Here is an 18801-nt window from a genome sequence, read left to right as displayed (position 1 = left end):
ACTGCCTCATTCTTTTGATGTTTCCCATCGTTTCATTATTTTTATTTGAGATGAAAGTGGGATTACAAGTTAGTCCTGAAGCTCAGTTCTGGTTTTTTTCATATCAAAAGGGGGAGAGAAGCCTGATGTGTTTTACAGTACATTGTTCTTTGGCATTGTGTTGCCCCCCTTTGTACATTAAAACATCTTCTTTTTCAGTCTTTTCTTTGTTGTGGGAGCTCCGTTTTAAAAGCCTTACCAACGTGTTTGTATGTTGGACAGTCGAGGCGTCTCAGCTCTTTTGCGGATGTCACTCGGGAGTTGTGTTGTCGTGCGCTGCCATGGCAGTTTCTGTGTAGTTCGGTGGGACTTGACAGTTTCTCCTTACAGGTCAGGGGTACCTAGGACTCAGGGCGCTGACCCCACCCCTCCTAAAAAAAAAAAAAAAAAAAAAAAAAAGAAGAAAAAAAAAGAAAACCTCACATGGCACCCAGTCAACCAACCAACCAACCAACCAACCAACCAATCAATCACCTGCAAAAGACGAGTCATCTTTTATACGAGAAGTTCGATCGAATGTGTGTGTCGTATCCAAAAACCAATATTTGGTTTCAGACGTCCGTACTGCTGAACCATGTGTGCTTTCTCCCACAGCGTGCGTTTGCTGTTTTTCTTCCCAGCTGTACTTCATCAAATGCCCTGGTTCCTTTACAAAGACGCAAAGATGTTGGCCTTTTGAATGGGACTCCCAGATTTTTTTTACATGGTAGTTTTTGTATGAAGAAAAGAAAAGAAAAAAAAGAAAAGAAGAAGAAGCTTGTTCAATACACAAATCCGATGTAAAAAGGAAGAAAAAAAAAAAGGTTCATCTAAGAAACTAGTTTTTCATTACCCTCTTACCCAAAGAAATTTGTCAGTAATTTGCTCTACTTTTGTGAATACCATGTTTCTCATTAATGTACATCGTCATGAATGTCAATATAACTGTAAGAGATTTTAAACTATGGATACACGCAAGGAACAAGTTTTGGGGAAAACATGATTGAAAACAAAGGGGGGGGGGGGGAGAAAAAGGACCGGACTTCATTTGGGAAAAATCTATTGAGTTGTAAACAGTTGAACCTGTATTGCACTTTTTCACAACTTTTGAAAAGTACATTTCTTACATATCTTGTGTTTTAAATATCAAAAGCTGTTTGTGTAACGTAGTGTCCTAGGTAAGCAGCAGGCAGCTGGTCATGTTTTTCTTTTTGTTGTTTTTTTGCTTCAGAGATGAAATGAATTTGAGCAGCTGAGATGTTTACTTCGCAGCTAGTGATGAGGAATTCTGTTGTTGCTTGTTCATGTACAGAGCTTTCTTTGCTTTCTGTAGAAAAAAAATCTGTGGCTTTTTAAAAAATGTTGAAAAAATGTTTGGAAAAAAAAAAATGTTTTTTTTATTGGTGCTCCTATACATTGTGTATACAAACTATTATGAATACTAACAAAGTAAATGTTTCTGCTCGTCTTTTTTTTTTTTTTTTTTTTTTTTTTTTTTTTTTTTTTTTTTTTTAAATCTAACGTGATCAGCAAGAAACGGGCCATACAGTTGCTGAATCGGTCTTCATTCCAGATCGACAAAGGTCAGTTTGAAAGATTTTCATCGGATTTTGAGAGGAGGCGAGCCGAGGACCTACTTCTATTGGATAGTCGCGTCGCGTTCAACGGATTAATTTGCATAAAGATGGGCATCGGCCAGCTTTTTGACGCGCAGCATTTTTTCAAATGCAGCGCCGCCTTCCCAGGATGCTTTGCGGGCACGTTAAAGTCGCTTGACGTCACCCATAGGAATAAAGCAAGGGGGTAAGCTTCTCCTCGGAACGCGTACCTCCTGGCGCCATTTTGATGCTAACAGGCCATCACCTCCCGTTAGACTTGACCCATTGACTGCCATTCATTTTGGCGCCACTTTGACAGCGAATAACTTAACATCTGAAGCGTTTAAATATTCTATTTGTCCATTGTTTATTTCTAAAGAAACACGACAATGTATAAAAGGTTCCATTACCTTGTAGCTTACATTATGGCTCCGTAGCAGACGTTTTTGTAAAAACAGGCTAACGATTGTGTCATAACCAAGCGACTTTCTGTCGCACAGTAGAGAAATTACTCTTAAATTCTCTGGGCGGGCAAAGCAGAGAAAGGGGAGGTAACCTTGCTCCTTATGACCTCATAAGGAGAAGATTCCAGATCGGCCCATCTGAGCTTTCATTTTCTCAAAGGCAGAGCAGGATACCCAGGGCTCGGTTTACACCTATCGCCATTTCTAGCCACTGGGGGACCATAGGCAGGCTGGGGGAAACACATATTAATGAATAAAAAACCTCATAAAGAGAAATTTTTCATGCCATGGGACCTTTTAACTGGAATTTTAGTTAGCAATAATTAGCGTGTGCCTATGTTATCATCTTACATTTTATATATGTCAATGGAATAAAGTGGAGTGCGTCAGAAATGTTGCAGGTGGATCTGCACAGTTAGGCTTCATGTGTCATGACAGTGTCATGTGTTGATGACACTGTCATGTCGCTCTTATGTAGATACCTTCAAGTAAAGTGTTACTCTTTACTACATTTGATTACTTTAGTTACTAGTTACTTTTCGGATTCAGATTGTAATACAAAATAGCATTACACAATTTTTTTTTACACTTTGATGTGTTATTATGGATTAAAGGGTTAGTTTGGATATGTTGAAGTATGGTTGTATGAGGTCCATATACATAGTCAGTGTATTAGCTACAGTAGATGGTGGTCGGCACGCCCCCACTTTGGAGATCAGGCAGCAGTACCGACACCGAAGCTAAGCAATGTACTTCTGTGGATGGGGGAAGCATTTCAATTTTCTTGTAGCCTATTTGATGTTTCTTCCGTAAACCGTTGAAAGTCAAACCCAAACAGCTTATCGGCGGTGTTCTACAGCTGCGCTTCTGCGTAAGAATACAGATGTTCTACAGTTGAGAAAATGTAGTGGCAAAGGAAAGGGCTGTCTGACGGCAAGGTAAAGTGGTGAAAATATTCCAATTGTAGGTTTAAAAAAATGCTGCCCCCATCCATAGCAGTACGTTGCTTAGCTTCTGTGTCGGTACTCCTGCCTGCTTTTCCAAACTGGGGGCCTGGGGTCTGCCATCTACTGTAGCTAATACACTGACTGTGATACCTCATACAGCCCCACTTCAAAATATTCAGACTACCCCTTTAAAGGCGCCCCGATAGCTCAGTTGGTAGAGCGGGCGCCCATGTATAGAGGTTTACTCCTCGACGCAGTGGGCCCAAGTTCGACTCCGACCTGTGGCCCTTTGCTGCATATCATTCCCCCCTTCCTCTCTCTCCCCTTTTAATTTCTTCAGCTAAATAAAGACCTACACATGCCCAAAAAATGATCTTAAAAAAAAAACTATCCCTTTAAGGTACCCAGCAGTATATAAAGTAGTTGAAAGTAGCTCTGCCTTTACCAGCTTTGAAATTGAAATGATGAACCCTTTAATGCATCAATAATTATAATCAAGGGATTTAATGGATAGGATTCTAAAAAGGACTATTCTGCATAAGGAGCACTTTTACTTTACTTAAAGTATATTTTGATGTTAATAGGTACTTTTACATAAGTATGATTTTGAATGTAGGACTTTTACTTGTAACTTGAGTATTTATACACTGGTATTGCTAGGAAAGATCTGTGTACTTCTTCCACCACTGCTGAAGTGGACAGAAATAGGTTGTTATCAGTAATATACAATCCAAAATCTACAGTGTATATACTGAATATCTTTGGGTGTTGCTCAGACGAAATAATCAATTTAAATATTCAAAATGTTAACTATTTTCTAAAGTTTTATGGCTTAAACAATCAATTCATTGATTTGAGAAAATGTCACAAGATTATTCAATAATGAAGATAATCGTTATTATGGTGATTTATTTGGGTTTGGTTTAAATTGCTCCGAATGAGAAAACTAAACAAAAGGACAGCTGTCATTTTAGCGATTTTTCAGCCTCCCATAGTTAAAGAATGAAAGCCTCTTTTGTACACAGACGTCGTATTTCAGATAAAGACTGTATTCAGTTAATGGGTCATAGTTTGTACAGTCACACATTCTTAAAAGCCCATGTCAACCAGTAACTGTTTAATCAGATTTCCCAGCTTTGGTTTTCTTATTATCATCAAAAACTGGCTTTCTGCTCGAGTTGCTGAAGCAACTGACTCACTCAGCATTTGGCCGGGAGTTGGTTTTAATTTCCCATTCCAAGTGGAAAATGTGGCGTGATGTTAAATTAATCTGCAACACGTTTGAATAAACCGTGACATTTTAAAAACGCTGACATGGACAGCAGAGTTCAAGTACACAAAGATTTCTGGAAATGCTGTAAAGATCAACTGACCGTAAACATGAGTTTGTTTCTACACGCCGGCACAAAAGTGTTCTCTCGCTACTCTGATACAGTTGTATTATGTGAAATAGAAAAGTTTATGCTTATGAGATGGCTTCACTTCACTACACTGGGTAAGGTATCAATAAAGTAAATATCAGGTAAGTTGCAGAGAAACTGACGCGACGGTATGAAGGTAAGGTCAATTAACGAAAGGAAATGGATATACTGTAATCTCGGTTATAAAGCACAGTGTATTCCTCAATTTAAATGTGACTCTATTTCCTGTTTTTTAACAGCTGTTAATCCAGAGAACGGCAGTCTCCACAGCCAAGAAACGTAACAAAATAGCTCCCTCTGATCTGGAAATGCGGTTATCACATTTTGGTAGCACATTGTCGAGAAGTGAGCTGGGGACCGGGAGGTCGCTGGTTCAAATCCCAAGACTGGCAGAATTAAAAATCTGGGTGGGAAAAGTGAAAGAGAAGCGCTTGTCCCTTCCTCATTACCAGCACTGAGGTCCTGCCCTTGAGCAAGGCCCTTACCCCAACCCCTCCAGTGGAGCTGCTCAGTGGCCAGCAGATCAGACTGTGGTTGTACTGGGCAGCTTCCAGGTATGAATGTGGAACTGTGAATGGGACAGGCTGTTGTTGCAAATGAGAATTTTTTTCTCCATCAATTTACCTGGATAAATAAAGGTTAAAAAATAAAATTAAAATAAATGTAATGCAACTAACAGTAATGCATCAAAAGGTTTTCATATGAACACAGGCTCAGGCAGACCTGCATAACCTTGCCTTAAAAAAAATGATGATCCAAACTTTACAGAGATTTTTATGAAAAAGGAGAACACTTTGTTAATCTTCAGGTGGGTAAATATGTTACAGCAGCACAGAAAACCGACAAAGATACAAAAAAGTTAGATCAGAGGAAAGGAAAAGTATAGAAGGAGAGTAAACAATAGTTAGAGAAACACATTTCAATAAAATCTAATTATGAACTACAGTATAGTATATACAGTACAATGCCTCGACCGGTTTAGATGTATTTGCTTTGGCATTTAGTGTTAATAAAAAAATACAAGATATAAACAGCAATAATAAATTAGATATGACATGCTGGAAATAAAAGCTACAGTGTATGAATACTATGTCTACTTACTTTTTGTACAAAAGAATTGGCAACAAAATATACTTAAAGTACCAAAAGTTTTTTTTTAAAGTACTCATAATGCAGAATGGTAGCCTGACGTGGTCATACTCAGATTCTAGTCGACTTCGAATTTTGTGGGCGGGGCTAAGTTCGGCTGGCATCCAGGCTAGCAGAATGGCCCATTTCAGAATAATATATTACTGGTTTGCATTAATATGTTCATCACTTTAATGTTGCATAACTTATTTATAGATGTATATCTTGTATTGAAAGTTAAGTTACTGAGGAATGTAGTGGAGTAAAAAGTAGTATCGTATAAGTATAAAGTAGCATAAAATGGAAATACTCAAGTACAAGTACCGAGGCACACGCCTGAGTGTCCAAGTATATGGGAGCTGTACCACTTTTACAACCCCAAAATCAGAAAAAGTTGTGACAGTATGGAAAACACAAATAAAAAAAGAAAGTAGTGATTTCTAAATGTACTTTGACTTGTATTTCATTGCAGACAATACAACAGCACATAATTTAATGTGTTCCTCATGATTTTTATTGTTTTATTTTTCAAAAGCAAAATTTCTATTTTGGTTCTTGCAACACATTTCAAAAAAAGTTGGAACAGTAAAGCATTTAGCACTTTGTAACGTTGCCATTCCTTTTCACAACACTTAAAAAGACGTTTAGGGACTGAACGGGGTCTTCGTTATCGCATTTTGCGCTTCAAAATGCGCCACACATCCTCTATTGGAGACAGGTCGGGACTGCAGGCAGGCCAGTCAAGTACCCGTATCCTCTTCCTCCGCAGCCAGGACTTTGTAATATGTGCAGAATGAGGTTTTGCATTATCTTGTTGAAATATGCATGGACGTCCCTGGAAAAGAGGTCTTCTTGAAGGCAGCATATTGTGCTCCAAAAATCTCCATGTACTTTTCAGCATTAATGGTGCAATCACAGAAGTGCAAGTTACCTTTGCCAAGGGCACTGACACAACCCCATACCATGACAGACCCCGGCTTTTGGACTTGTTGCTGGTAACAGTCTGGATGATCCTTTTCTTCTTTGGTCCGGAGCACACGGCGTCCATTTCTCCAAAAAAATACCTGAAATACTGATTCATCTGACCACAGTACACGTTTCCACTGTGTGATGGTCCATCCCAGATGCCTCCGAGCCCAGAGAAGTCGACGGCGCTTCTGGACACTTAACATAGGGCTTCCTTTTGGCACAGTACAGTTTTAACTGGTATTTGTGGATGTAACTACGTATTGTGGTACTTGACAAAGGTTTGCCAAAGTATTCCTGAGCCCATGTGGTGATATCGCTTATAGATGAATGACAATTCTTGATGCAGTGCCGCCTGAGGGATCGGAGATCACGGTTGTTCAGCTTAGGCTTGTGTTTTACGCACTGAAATTCCTCCACATTCCTTGAATCTTTTAATTATGTTATGCACTGTTGAAGGTGAAATAAGCAAACGTCTTCCTATCTTTCTTTGAGGAACATTGTTTTTAAACATTTCAATAATTTTCTCACATATTTGTTGGCAAACTGGCGATCGTCAGCCCATCTTTGCTCCTAAAGGACTAGACCATTCCTGGATGCTGCTTTTGTACCAAATCATAATTACAATCACCTGTTGACATCACCTGTTTCAAATCACATCATTATTTAACCAATTTACCTGATTACTAGCCCTAAATTGCTCCTGTCCCAACCTTTTTTGGAATGTGTTGCAAGTCTGAATGACAGGAAAGGATGTATATTTACAAATGAAATTAAGTTGACCAGACAAAACATGAAATATTTTGTGTTCACATTGTCTGCAATGAAATACAAGTCAAAGTACATTTAGAAATCACTACTTTTTTTTTTTTTTGTGTTTTCCATACTGTCCCAACTTTTTCTGATTTGGGGTTGTAATTTGGGTATGACATTTAGACCAAAAAGCTTGGAATTTCAAGCATTTCTTCAGCCACTTCATTCTACAACAGTCGAGAACCCTTTTGCCATGATGTAAGCAAATAATGTAATCTGAAAACTGCTGCACTGATTTGAAAAAAAAAACAATGCACCTGATCTTAGCTTAGCTAGCTGTCTGGAATGGAGTGGAATGGAAATGTATAAGTGACCCCAAATGTTTGACCGGTAGTGTATATTCCCTTTATACTAGAGGTCTACGTACTAGCCTTCTTCTCACTAATAGGGATAAGGTTCTGGGTCCTTTATTTCATTATTATTTTTAATTATTAATAAGTAAAAAAAATGTTTCTAAAAAAGTAAATTCTGTCTTTACCCTGTCGTGTTGCTCGGCGGCCAGAAGGTGTCGCTGCAGCAGTTTTCCTCGCTCCGGCAACTTCCGCCTACGTCACTCCCTTTCACAACACGGAATATGGCGGCCAGCTCAGATCGGATTCCTCCTCCTTTCCCCGCCACGGAGGAGCCGGGAGTCGGACCGTCTGACGTGGCAGATGGAGACAGCGACGAGGGAGAGGACATATTCGTCAGTGAAATATGTTTACAGCTCATTCTTATGAATTATAACGTGTTTGTGCATTCAGTACGCGAGACAGGGAGCCAGCCTCTTTATCTGATCTGACCTGCAGCCCAAATAACCTGGAGCCACTGACAGGGAGGCGAGAATTTAGGTCAGGTTTTGAATAAAAAGCAACAAAATTCGTTCATAAAGTTAGTCGAAGTTAATTCGAGCAGAAATGAGCAGGTTTTATTCGTAACTAGTAAGTTTTGGCCTTTTTTTATTTTTTTATTTTTTTATTTTTTACTCTGGTGGTTAAAGATGCTCTTTTTTCGATTTCCGGTTCGCGTGTATTTTTTTCACCCATGATGGCGAAGATATATCCTGCCCTACTCTGCCTCTGATTGGCTTAGCCTGGCATTCTTACCCGAACCCTGACCAATCTCTTTCCTCTTGCCTAAAACTAGCCAACCCAACTAGAGCAGACGACGAGTTTTAGCCAATCAGAGAGAGAGCAGGGCGGATCATCCCCTCGCCATCCTAGGAAAATTAATTTGGCCGGTTCAATGGCTCGTATATATTTTTTTATATCAGGAATTTAATTTTATTGCTAAGGTCTGGCTCAAATGCCTCCCCCTCCCACCCACCCCTTCTGTTTGTGTATTTACCGATGCTGGAAGAAGTACTCAGAATACTATTGTACAAGTAAAAATCCTGCACTGAAAATGTTAAAGGTCCAGTGTGTAACGTGTTTAGTTGTTCATTCTCAAAATCTGTGTTGCCCCGTTCACAAACTTGTCCTTTTTCATGAATATTTACCACCACTATCAATTCCAAGTATTGGCATTTCTCACTACTTTCTGAAAATTATTAGCAGATTAATCCATAATGAAATTAATGGATTAATCTGCTTGATTAATGATCGGTTTGAAGGATGGTTTGAAAAAGTTCTAGTAGTGAGAAATGCCATCACAATTAAATATACTACTTACGTTACATTTCCCTTACATGTATTTGCTGTGTTTCTGTGGTTCATTTACAACGTGTCGTTCCTGTCTGGTCTTCAGAGTAACCCTATGGCTGTGAGTCGAGGAGTTTCTCAGCCGGACAATGTCAACGAAGAACCTCCAGATCTGTTCAGTGATGAGGAGGAGGCCAGCAGCACAACTGTCAAATCCAACGGAGTTCACTCTGATGATGACAACGACCTGTTTGCTGGTTAGGAGACATTTTCTACCAACAATATATGTCCATTTTATCCCACTCACTTTTACGGTCGTTTTTGCTTCCGGCTCCTAAAAAGAATTTAGTCTTGTGAAATAGTTTATTTTAAGCCTAAAGGCCTTTTTATGGTTGTGCGTCGAATCGACAGCGTACCCCCGCAGAGCCCTCTGCGTCTACGCTGTAGCCTGAGGCGCACCTCTCGAAAAATGTAACTACACGTCGCTGCGACGTGCGTCGTCGCACGTCGCTCCGGCCGTGGCTTGGTAGCGTTGCATTTCCCCCAAGGGGGTAAGTTTCGCTTCAGAACTCGAGCCATCATGGCGCCATTTTGTTGCTAACTGGCCATCGCCTCCTGTTAGCATTCCGCTGACCGCCATTTTTTTTTTTTTACGTCACTTGACTGCGAATAACTTTACATCTGAAGCGTTTAAAGACTCTATTTGTCCGTTGTTTAGTTCCAAAGAAACACGACAATGTATAAAAGGCTCCATTACCTTGTACCTCACGTTATGGCTCCGTAGCAGACGTTTTTGTAAAAATAGGCTAACGATTGTGTCATAACCAAGTGACTTACTGTTGCATAGTAGAGGAATTACCGTATAGTACAGGAGAAGCTCGCAGGCAGTTTCGACTTACATTAGCTGTTTAGGTTTAATTACTAATGTTAACTAGCATGTTAGTGATCAATAATTAGCCTGTGCCCATGTTATCTCCTTACATACACCTACAGTCTCCGTATCTGTAAGATTGGGAATGATTGAGATTTCTCTTGGCACAGCTACCAGAAGACTTACAACTTTCAGACACGTTGCTCACGTCACATTCTCTCAGTTGGAGGCTGCGCAGTAAAGCTGGCCATCACCGGAAAAGTGCTTCTAATAGCCTTCACTGGTCTCCGTCCAGAGCAACGGGGTCTATTGGTCCATTATATACTGTCTATGATTTCCCCAGAGTCATTTCCTGGTTCTCCATAAACAACATGAAATCAAGGAGAGGGTTCACTTTTCCTGCTACAGATTTCCCACCTTGGTCACAAAACACAGGGTAGACATCAGGCCACTTACATAGGCTACAGCGAAAGCCCTGCGTGGAGCCTCCACAGAACCATAAACAAGCCAAAGACACGCTAGGCTATTTTTATGCAGATCTTAGAGGAGCATTTCTCTGATTTTACACATCAAGCTCAGTTTATTCGTCACAAGGTGTACTAAACACTTAACAGATGACGTCATCTCAGTTTGGGCTCGAAGTGGGGCTGCAACCACAGACTACTGATCATCGATGAAACCATTATTGTTGTTTAGTCAACAAAAAAACTAAATAGTTATAATAAAAGAGGTTGAAATACATTTTTGTGGAATTTCATTGTGCATGGATTTATCTGTTTGTAGTGAGTGAATTGAAAAAAGTCTTATACACACAATTTATTAAAAAGTTGCGATGTTGTCAAAACGCATTTGCCACGTAGTGTAAACTGCAGCTTTTGTACTGTAAAGTAATAATTTCCAAAGCAGCAGTGCACTGGACGAATCGGGTGTGATGATATTGTGTGATCCTGTCTGAGTTACACTTTAGTAATTTCTGTTCTTTTTAGATGAAGAGGCACACGTTGAGCTGAGCACAGACACACCTGGCAGCTCTGCCCGGAAGGAGCCCTCCACCTCCGTTGGGCCTCGTCCCGCCTCCTCCTTCACTCGGAGCCCTGCAGCCATGCAGCCCACATCTCTGGAGCAGGTAAATGGCGTAACTGAGAACGCAAGCTTTTGTAGTCTCGCATTGTCATTGTGGCTAGTCCACACCACATTCCAGGATGTGAGAAAAACTTGCTCTGGTTTATTGGCATTTCTTTAAACCAATCGCCTTGGGCGGCGCTAAGCCCCGGACACAATGACGGTGCCGCTGCAAAATAGCCTCGGGAAGGAACTTGTTTTGGTGGAACATGTGTACGTTCAAAAGTTGTTTTAGCCGTGCAACAGGAAACTCAGATTGGACAGATAGTCGAGCTAGCTGTCTGGATTTCCCCTGCAGAGATCTGAGGAGCAGTTAACCATAGTCCTCAGAAATCCGCCAGAGTTAAGAACATGGATGTAGAATGCCAACACAAAGAAAGGGGAAGGTGTGGGACGTCCGGCCTAAAAAGAGGGACATCCGGCAGAATTTCCGGCGGCAATTCCCAAAAACAATCCCGGAAGTGGAACGTTGTTGATATAGACTAATGCTTTTGTAATGCCTACTGTGTAATCACCAACTACAACCAACCAGTATGTGTTCTTCTTGTTAATCACAGTTGGAGGAGGAAGAATCCAACGATAGTTTTGATGTGGATGTTGCGGTCACCAACCCTGAGAAAATTGGTCAGTCTCTTTTTTTTTTTTTTTTTTTTTTTTTTGCATACTTTTTGTTCAATCAATAATTTCTTAGTTTATTAAGATGTTATTATTTGGGAAGTAGCTGATTAATTATAACATTGTACAGTTAGCTTATTTTAATTTAGCCTTTAAATGCACTGACACATTTATTTCAGGCTGAAACCTCCAGTAATTATTGTCTTTAATGTTTCTCCAATGTTTCTGTCCTACTAGGAGATGGCATGAATGCATATGTGGCCTACAAAGTATCCACCAGGGTCTGTAGTAAAGCTTGTGTTGAGATATATATATATATATATATATATATATATATATATATATATATATATATATATATATATTTTACATTGCTTCTAAAACTGTGAATATGTCTAAATCTTCACTACTACTTCTAAGTGTTTACTTTTTCAAGTTCTGTGCCCCTGTCTCTACTTCCAGACCTCCTTGGCCATGTTCAGGAGTAAAACCTTCTCTGTGAGGAGGCGTTATAGTGACTTCCTGGGTCTTTATGAGAAGCTGTCAGTTAAGCAGTCGCTCCACGGCTGCATCATTCCACCACCACCCGAGAAAAGTGTCGTAGGTGGGTCTTAATCCATGTGTTGTTGACTTAGGGTCAAATTGACCCGTTTTCAATTTTTGTTTGATATCAGAAAATATGTGATGTAGAAATAAGCGCTGAAAATGTAAAGAAGACAAATTTTACAATTTAAAACAAGCAAAAACAAAGTATGCAAAAGTATGTGTTTTGTTATTTGTCTTTTTTTTTTTTTTTTTTTTTTTTTGTCTCTTTTGTGACTGTCATTTGGACCAACAGGAATGACCAAAGTAAAGGTGGGAATGGACGACCCGTCATCAGTAGAGTTTGTGGAGAGACGAAGAGCAGCTCTGGAGAGGCAAGGATCCATACATGTTTGATACAGCGACGTTATTAATGAGATTATAGTTGATATTGATACCGGGCCTTTTTAAACTATATTTCTATCCATGCCTTCTATTTTTTGTGTGTGTGTGCGCATGTTTTGTGTAGAGATGGCCCGATACCACTTTTTTGCTTACCGATTCCGATACCTGAACTTGCGTATCGGCCGATACCGAGTACCGATCCGATACCAGAGTTTCATATATTTCATTATGTTTTAACAGCTGTATACTACTGTCCCAGTATGGATGTGATATGATTTCTATCTTTGTTGTCTGTCTGGCTCAGGTTAAACTCTTTGTGAAACATGAACAAACACAAACAATGAATGCCACAGAACTTTCTTTTATTCTCCAGTTTGACAGTCAGTTATAACGGAAAAAGAACATAAATAAACTACTTTAATGTAGATTTTCTTTAGGGATTTATTACGTGGTATCGGATCGGTGCATAAACTCCAGTACTTACCGATACCGATACCAGCGTTTTAGGCAGTATCGGAGCCGATACTGGTATCGGTATCGGAACATCTCTAGTTTTGTGTTTGTTTTTGGGCACCACTGCTTCTTAACTTCTCACTTTATCTTGCGCCCACTGTGTTTTCTTGTAGGTATCTTCAGAGAGTAGTGTCTCACCCATCGTTACTCCAAGATCCTGACGTCCGTGAGTTCTTGGAGAAAGAGGAGGTGGGTATTTTAAGTTATAAAAAGAAATTCTCGTAGCAATAAGCTGGATAATTACTTAAGATTCTTGAGAATAACTTTTGAGACGTGTGTGTGTGTGTCTGTGTGTGTTTTCAGCTACCCAGGGCAGTGAGTACTCAGGCGCTGAGTGGAGCTGGCTTCCTCAAAATGATCAATAAAGCATCAGATGCTGTCAACAAGATGACCATCAAGATGAACGAGTCCGACACCGTAAGGGGACTCCAGATGAAGTGTTTTTAGGAGACTGATGTGCAAGTGGCCTCCATATGGAGATACATTTTATAATTTTGCCATAGAATTGTAAAAATCCATTGTTGGAGCTACCGATAGGTCAGTGGAGGCACCAGAGTATTTAAACGGCGATGCAATTAATATCCAAAAGTAGGATAGTAGAGGCAAATAAGAAAATGTTTTCAGTTGAACTGAAACTCCACTAATTATTCATGGTTATATTGTTAATCCCAGTGCATTGTGCTTTTGCAACGGCCTTACTTGAAATTATAGCAAGACAGGCCTTTCTAGGCATGATGAGGTTGTTTGTTTGTGGGTTTTTTGTTGATATTTTTTTACTGTGTGTCTCAGTGGTTTGAGGACAAGTTCCAGGAGGTGGAGAACGAGGAGCAGCAGTTGAGGAAGCTTCAGGCGGTGGTCGACTCCCTGGTCAACCACAGAAAGGGTGAGCTACGTCTTCCTTTCTTGACTTGTCTTTGTCTGCACAATTTCTTTTGATCACATTGTTTAAACAGAGGAAACCGAAGAGAACAGTCCAGCTGTCTGGTCTTTTAAGGTGAAACAAGCAAACTGAGAAAAAAAATAAAGGTTTTCTGTTTCCATACCCAGAGCTGTGTGGGAGCACGGCAGTATTTGCCAAAAGTATGGCCATGTTGGGAAACTCTGAGGACAACACAGCCTTGTCGCGGGCCCTGTCCCAGCTGGCAGAGGTGGAGGACAAGATGGAGCAGCTGCATCAGGAGCAGGCAGCCAGTGACTTCTTCATCTTTGCAGAGCTTCTGGCCGACTACATTCGCCTGCTGGGTGCTATGCGCGTAAGTTTACCGCTGCAAAATGGTTTTACAGTAGGAGGAAGTAAAGATAAGATAGAGCAGGGAGGCCTGGAAAAGTCAAGCGTGAGTAGTTCTTGATACAAGAACTGAAATTGTAATTAAAAAAAATTACAACTGTATTAATGTCACTCTGACTTTTGTCAGAGCGACATAAATGCAGCAGTAAGGGCACTCTTTAATAATCGTTATCATGTCACAGATGTCTTCTAATGCAAGTGTGCTACCTTTTTCTCTGTTTGGTAAGTGGCCCGATCAAGTGTTGACTGTCCACAGGGGTGTTTCGACCAGCGTGTGCGGGCGTGGCAACGATGGCAGGAGGCTCAGAGCACACTCCAGAAGAAGAGAGAGGCCGAGGCCAAGCTGCTGTGGGCAAACAAGCCGGACAAACTCCAGCAGGCCAAAGAAGAGATCACTGAGGTAACAGACACAGTGACCATACAGCTGCTGCAGCACTGAACAATTACTGTTTTTAATGCATACATTCTACATTTCACTGACATTTTTTATTTGTGTAAATTGATAGATTAATTGATTGTAAAATATCAAGACATTAATTGTTTTGTGTTTTCCGCCTCACGTTTGCCCTCAGTGGGAGGCGAGGGTTACTCAGCACGAGAGAGATTTCGACAGGATTGGTATGACTGTACGCAAGGAGGTTCTCAGGTTTGAGGTATGTTTATGTTTTTATCATTGTCACAAAAAGTAAGTTTGAATATTTTATTGTCTCACTACAACTTTTGATCAAGGTAGATTTGATGTGACTTTCTTCAACACTGATCAACAGAGCAATTCAATTCAGTTTTATTTATAGTATCAAATCCTAACAAACGTTATCTCAAGACACTTGACAGAAAGAGTAGGTCTAGACCACACTCCCAACAATTCCAGCAATTCCCCCAAGAGCAAGCATTTAGTGTGACAGTGGCAAGGAAAAACTCCCTTTTAGGGAGAAACCTCGGACAGACCCAGAGTCTTGGTGGGCGGTGTCTGACGGTGCCGGTTGGGGGTGTGATAAACAGTGGCAATAACAGTCACAATAAAAGATAATGGAACAGTGACTCCAACTGTCCTGTGGAAATAAAGGCCTACAAATACCCCCCCAATAAAAACATCTTGAGTTGTGACAACACTTTTGTCTATTCAGAAAGAAAAAGCCAAGGACTTCAGGAGCCAGATAGTCAAATATTTGGAGGCCATGCTGCAGTCTCAACAACGGGTAAATATTTAATTATATCAATTATTATATTCATCACGTACACTTTGTACTCTTTGCTTTATTCATGGGGGTACCAAAGTGTACCTTTAACTAAACATAGAATTTATATTATTTGTATATTGATACTGACTTTGAAATATTGGTTACAATTAGTATTCATTGAACTATTGAGTGATCACTCACTACACACTTTAACCGTCTTTTTATTCTTCTCGTCCTGATTGTTTTCCAGCTTGTAAAGTTTTGGGAGGCATTCCTGCCTGAGGCAAAGGCAATAGCTTAATGAAGAGGGAGACTTTTTAAAGACCCCAACTGCCTTTTTTGAACACTTTACCTCTTGACCACAAACTGAGAGGACAATTTTGCAACACACAAGAAACTTCCATCCATTTTTTTTCTCTTTTGTCTTTTTAATCATAGTGTATTCTCTTACCTAGTACAGTTCTTTGATATAACAAGCTGCCGCATTTACACAACATTATTTTTTTTGGCACAATTCCTTGTTTATGTTCTTGACTGAAAGATGGTATAAAGCAGGAGATTAATCCGGTCTTACTATTTGGAAAACCCACTCTGTCAAAGGGGTGTATATTGATGTTTCTTGCTTAAACTTTAATAAAGTGTTAACACTGAGGTACTGCCCTAGAGTAACCTTGTCTATAGTTTACATTAGAAGATAAACGTATGTAAGTCATTCCAGTCTCTTAACAGCTTATGTTGATGGATGCATGTCAGAAAATGTTTTGATGCACTAAAATGCATTGTACAGTTGGAAAAGCTGTTTTTTAATAAAATGCCACTATTGCTGACTGAGCTCATTCACCAGGAGTATTAGCACATTGTTAATGTATCACACAATGCATATTAGATCATAGAAATCCTATTCAAACAACTCTTGTCAGAGTTGTTACAACATGATAAAAGAAATGTAAAGTTACAGTGGATGCAAGTTGGGAAAATATAGTCACTGCTTTTGTTGGTATTTTCTACAATGATGTATTTGCTAGAATCATGTTTATTATATTAATCAATTTCTGCAATTTAAGTTTTAAGTACTTCTTGTATCAGAGATTGAGGCACAAACTCATCTGGAACTGCTGCAGAGATTGTTTACTGTCTATAAATGACTATTGACATGTATGTACACATGTACAGTACTTTAATTGAATCATAAAATTACTGTCATATTAGTGGCCATACATTTTTTTTGATAAATTTGTTTAACGATGACAAAAAGCACAGACATTCAAGTGATATGGTCCCTTATTTTCTTATTCAGCATTTGTAAGAGTGGTTTTTCTTTCATGTCCTCTTTACGTAAGAATGTACTTTATTTTTGTAACCACCTTGCATTGGCACACATTTTCCTGGAAGCACTAAAAAGATGTACAAAATAAATATGATTGGTTAAGCTTCGGGGCCCTGGTTTTAATGTGTTTAGGCCCTCTTGCAATGGCAATCAATGTGTGTCTTTTTCAGAAATAACTGTCTGAACTGTTAGAATTTAGGAATTTTCTGCAAGGGCACTAACAAGCCCCTTTTTCATATTAAATTAACTGTGGAGCTCAATGTTTAAGCCAGCAAGTCCTTAAAATGCTCCAATTTTTAATTTAAACATTTACAATTTCATGACTACATCTGCTAATGAGGTTCATGTGATAGGATTGAAACCTCCAGAACAGATACTAAATGGACTTTGCATTGTGACATTAGTTGTTTGACATAAACTCCCTTTTAGACCTCAAAACGATTAGAATCGTTAGAAAACGTTGATAACAGAAATCCAAATTGACTTATTAGTTAGTGTTTGTAGAAAAGTAATGTCAACACCAGAAGTAATGCTTCATATTCTGCAATTTACTTTTGAAACATGAGTTCAAAATAATTTTTTTGAGCTATTTTTATAAAATTAGAAAAAAAAATCATGATGTGTCAAGGCGATAAAACAATGTTAAAATATTGTTTTTTGAGCTGTTAAAGATGACTTGGCATCCCAAGGACCACAGATAAAATCTTTTATTTTACTGATTTTCAGGGGTGGAAGAAGTACTCAGATGTTTTACTTAAGTAAAAAAGACAAAGAGAGTATTGCTAAATACTAAATCCTGCATTCAAAATGATACCTAAGAATATAAAAAACGGTATTAGTATCAAAACATACAAATACAAAGGTAAAAAAAAAACAACTCATTCAGAACGGCCCATTTCAGAATAATGTTTGTTATATTATTGGATTATAATTATTGATGTGTTAATCTGTACATCACTACTATCACTTAAACGTGGCAGCTGGTAAAGGAGGGGCAAACTTTATAAACTGCTGGGTAGTTTGTGAACGTACCACCAGGGATCAATAATCTCATCTGTATTCGTAATAATAACAACTCATAATTGTTTGTTGATAATATTTGGTGTTATAATCTGAATCTGCAAAGTAACGTAAAGTTCTTAAATAAATGTAGTGTAGTAAAAACATGTACATGCTGCCACTTTCTACATCTACTCCACTACATCTAAAGGAAATATTGTACTTGACTACAAGGGCAAAAACTTTTTCATAAAAACTATTTTTTTTTTTATACAAAAACAAACCTATGGTTCAAACTTCTTTAATGTAATACTGTTGGTTGGACAAAACAAACATTGTAAAGGTGTCACTTTGGGCTCTGGTTAATTGTGACCGCATTTGTTGTTATTTAAGAGCCTTTATAAACCAAACAGTCAATCAATTAATGGAGAAAAAAAATCAGCAGGTTAATCCATAATAAAAAAATAATCATTAGTTGCAGTCCTATACAAAATAGTAGTTAGTTCTACCTCAACCAACTACAACCTGCTTTAACATTAATGCATGAGTAATAATAACAATCTATGATATATTGTATAATAGTACAACAGTCACAAGGGTGATTTTTCTACATTGAGTACTTTTAATAATTTAATACTTTAATATATTTTTCTGATTATACATTTACTTAAATAACATTTTCAATGCAGGCCTTTTACTTGTAATAGAGTATTTTACAGTGTGGTATTAGTACAGTTATATATTAGTACAATATCTGAATACTTCCTCTACTATACTCAAGCAAGGTACAAGTACCATAGATTTACTCAAATAATGTTATTTTGAGGCTACTGAGCTACTTTGAATAGTTAAACGTAATGTCTAAATTAGCCTGTGTCAGTACCCATACCGACCATAGACTGTAGCCTGTGGTACTGACCCGGAAAGTGTGCGTTGTAAAGCGGGCGGTGCCGTCTTTGTACATCCGGTGGGTTCGAACCTCTG

General features: G+C 38.9%; 1 protein-coding gene across 2 annotated transcripts; it reads left to right on the top strand.

Moving 5' to 3' along the window:
- Positions 1-7872: 7872 nt before the first annotated feature.
- Positions 7873-16925, top strand: LOC114561336 (sorting nexin-1). 2 transcript variants are annotated; one of them, XM_028587430.1, is made up of 15 exons: positions 7873-8040; positions 9081-9231; positions 10838-10971; positions 11525-11591; positions 11820-11863; positions 12045-12186; positions 12421-12499; positions 13136-13211; positions 13326-13439; positions 13812-13905; positions 14070-14275; positions 14567-14710; positions 14883-14963; positions 15438-15509; positions 15742-16925. In XM_028587430.1, exons 1-15 carry the CDS (start codon positions 7930-7932, stop codon positions 15790-15792), a joined length of 1566 nt encoding a protein of 521 aa, XP_028443231.1. In that variant the 5' UTR covers positions 7873-7929; the 3' UTR covers positions 15793-16925. The 2 variants fall into 2 exon arrangements, with proteins under 2 accessions (XP_028443231.1, XP_028443155.1); XM_028587354.1 differs by having other exon boundaries at positions 7874-8040; positions 10832-10971.
- The last annotated feature ends 1876 nt before the right edge of the window (positions 16926-18801 follow it).

Source organism: Perca flavescens, chromosome 1 (assembly GCF_004354835.1).
Source record: "Perca flavescens isolate YP-PL-M2 chromosome 1, PFLA_1.0, whole genome shotgun sequence".
In the NCBI taxonomy this organism is placed as follows: domain Eukaryota; kingdom Metazoa; phylum Chordata; class Actinopteri; order Perciformes; family Percidae; genus Perca; species Perca flavescens.
Note: the sequence above shows the minus strand (reverse complement) of the source record. Positions and strands in the feature narration are given on the sequence as shown.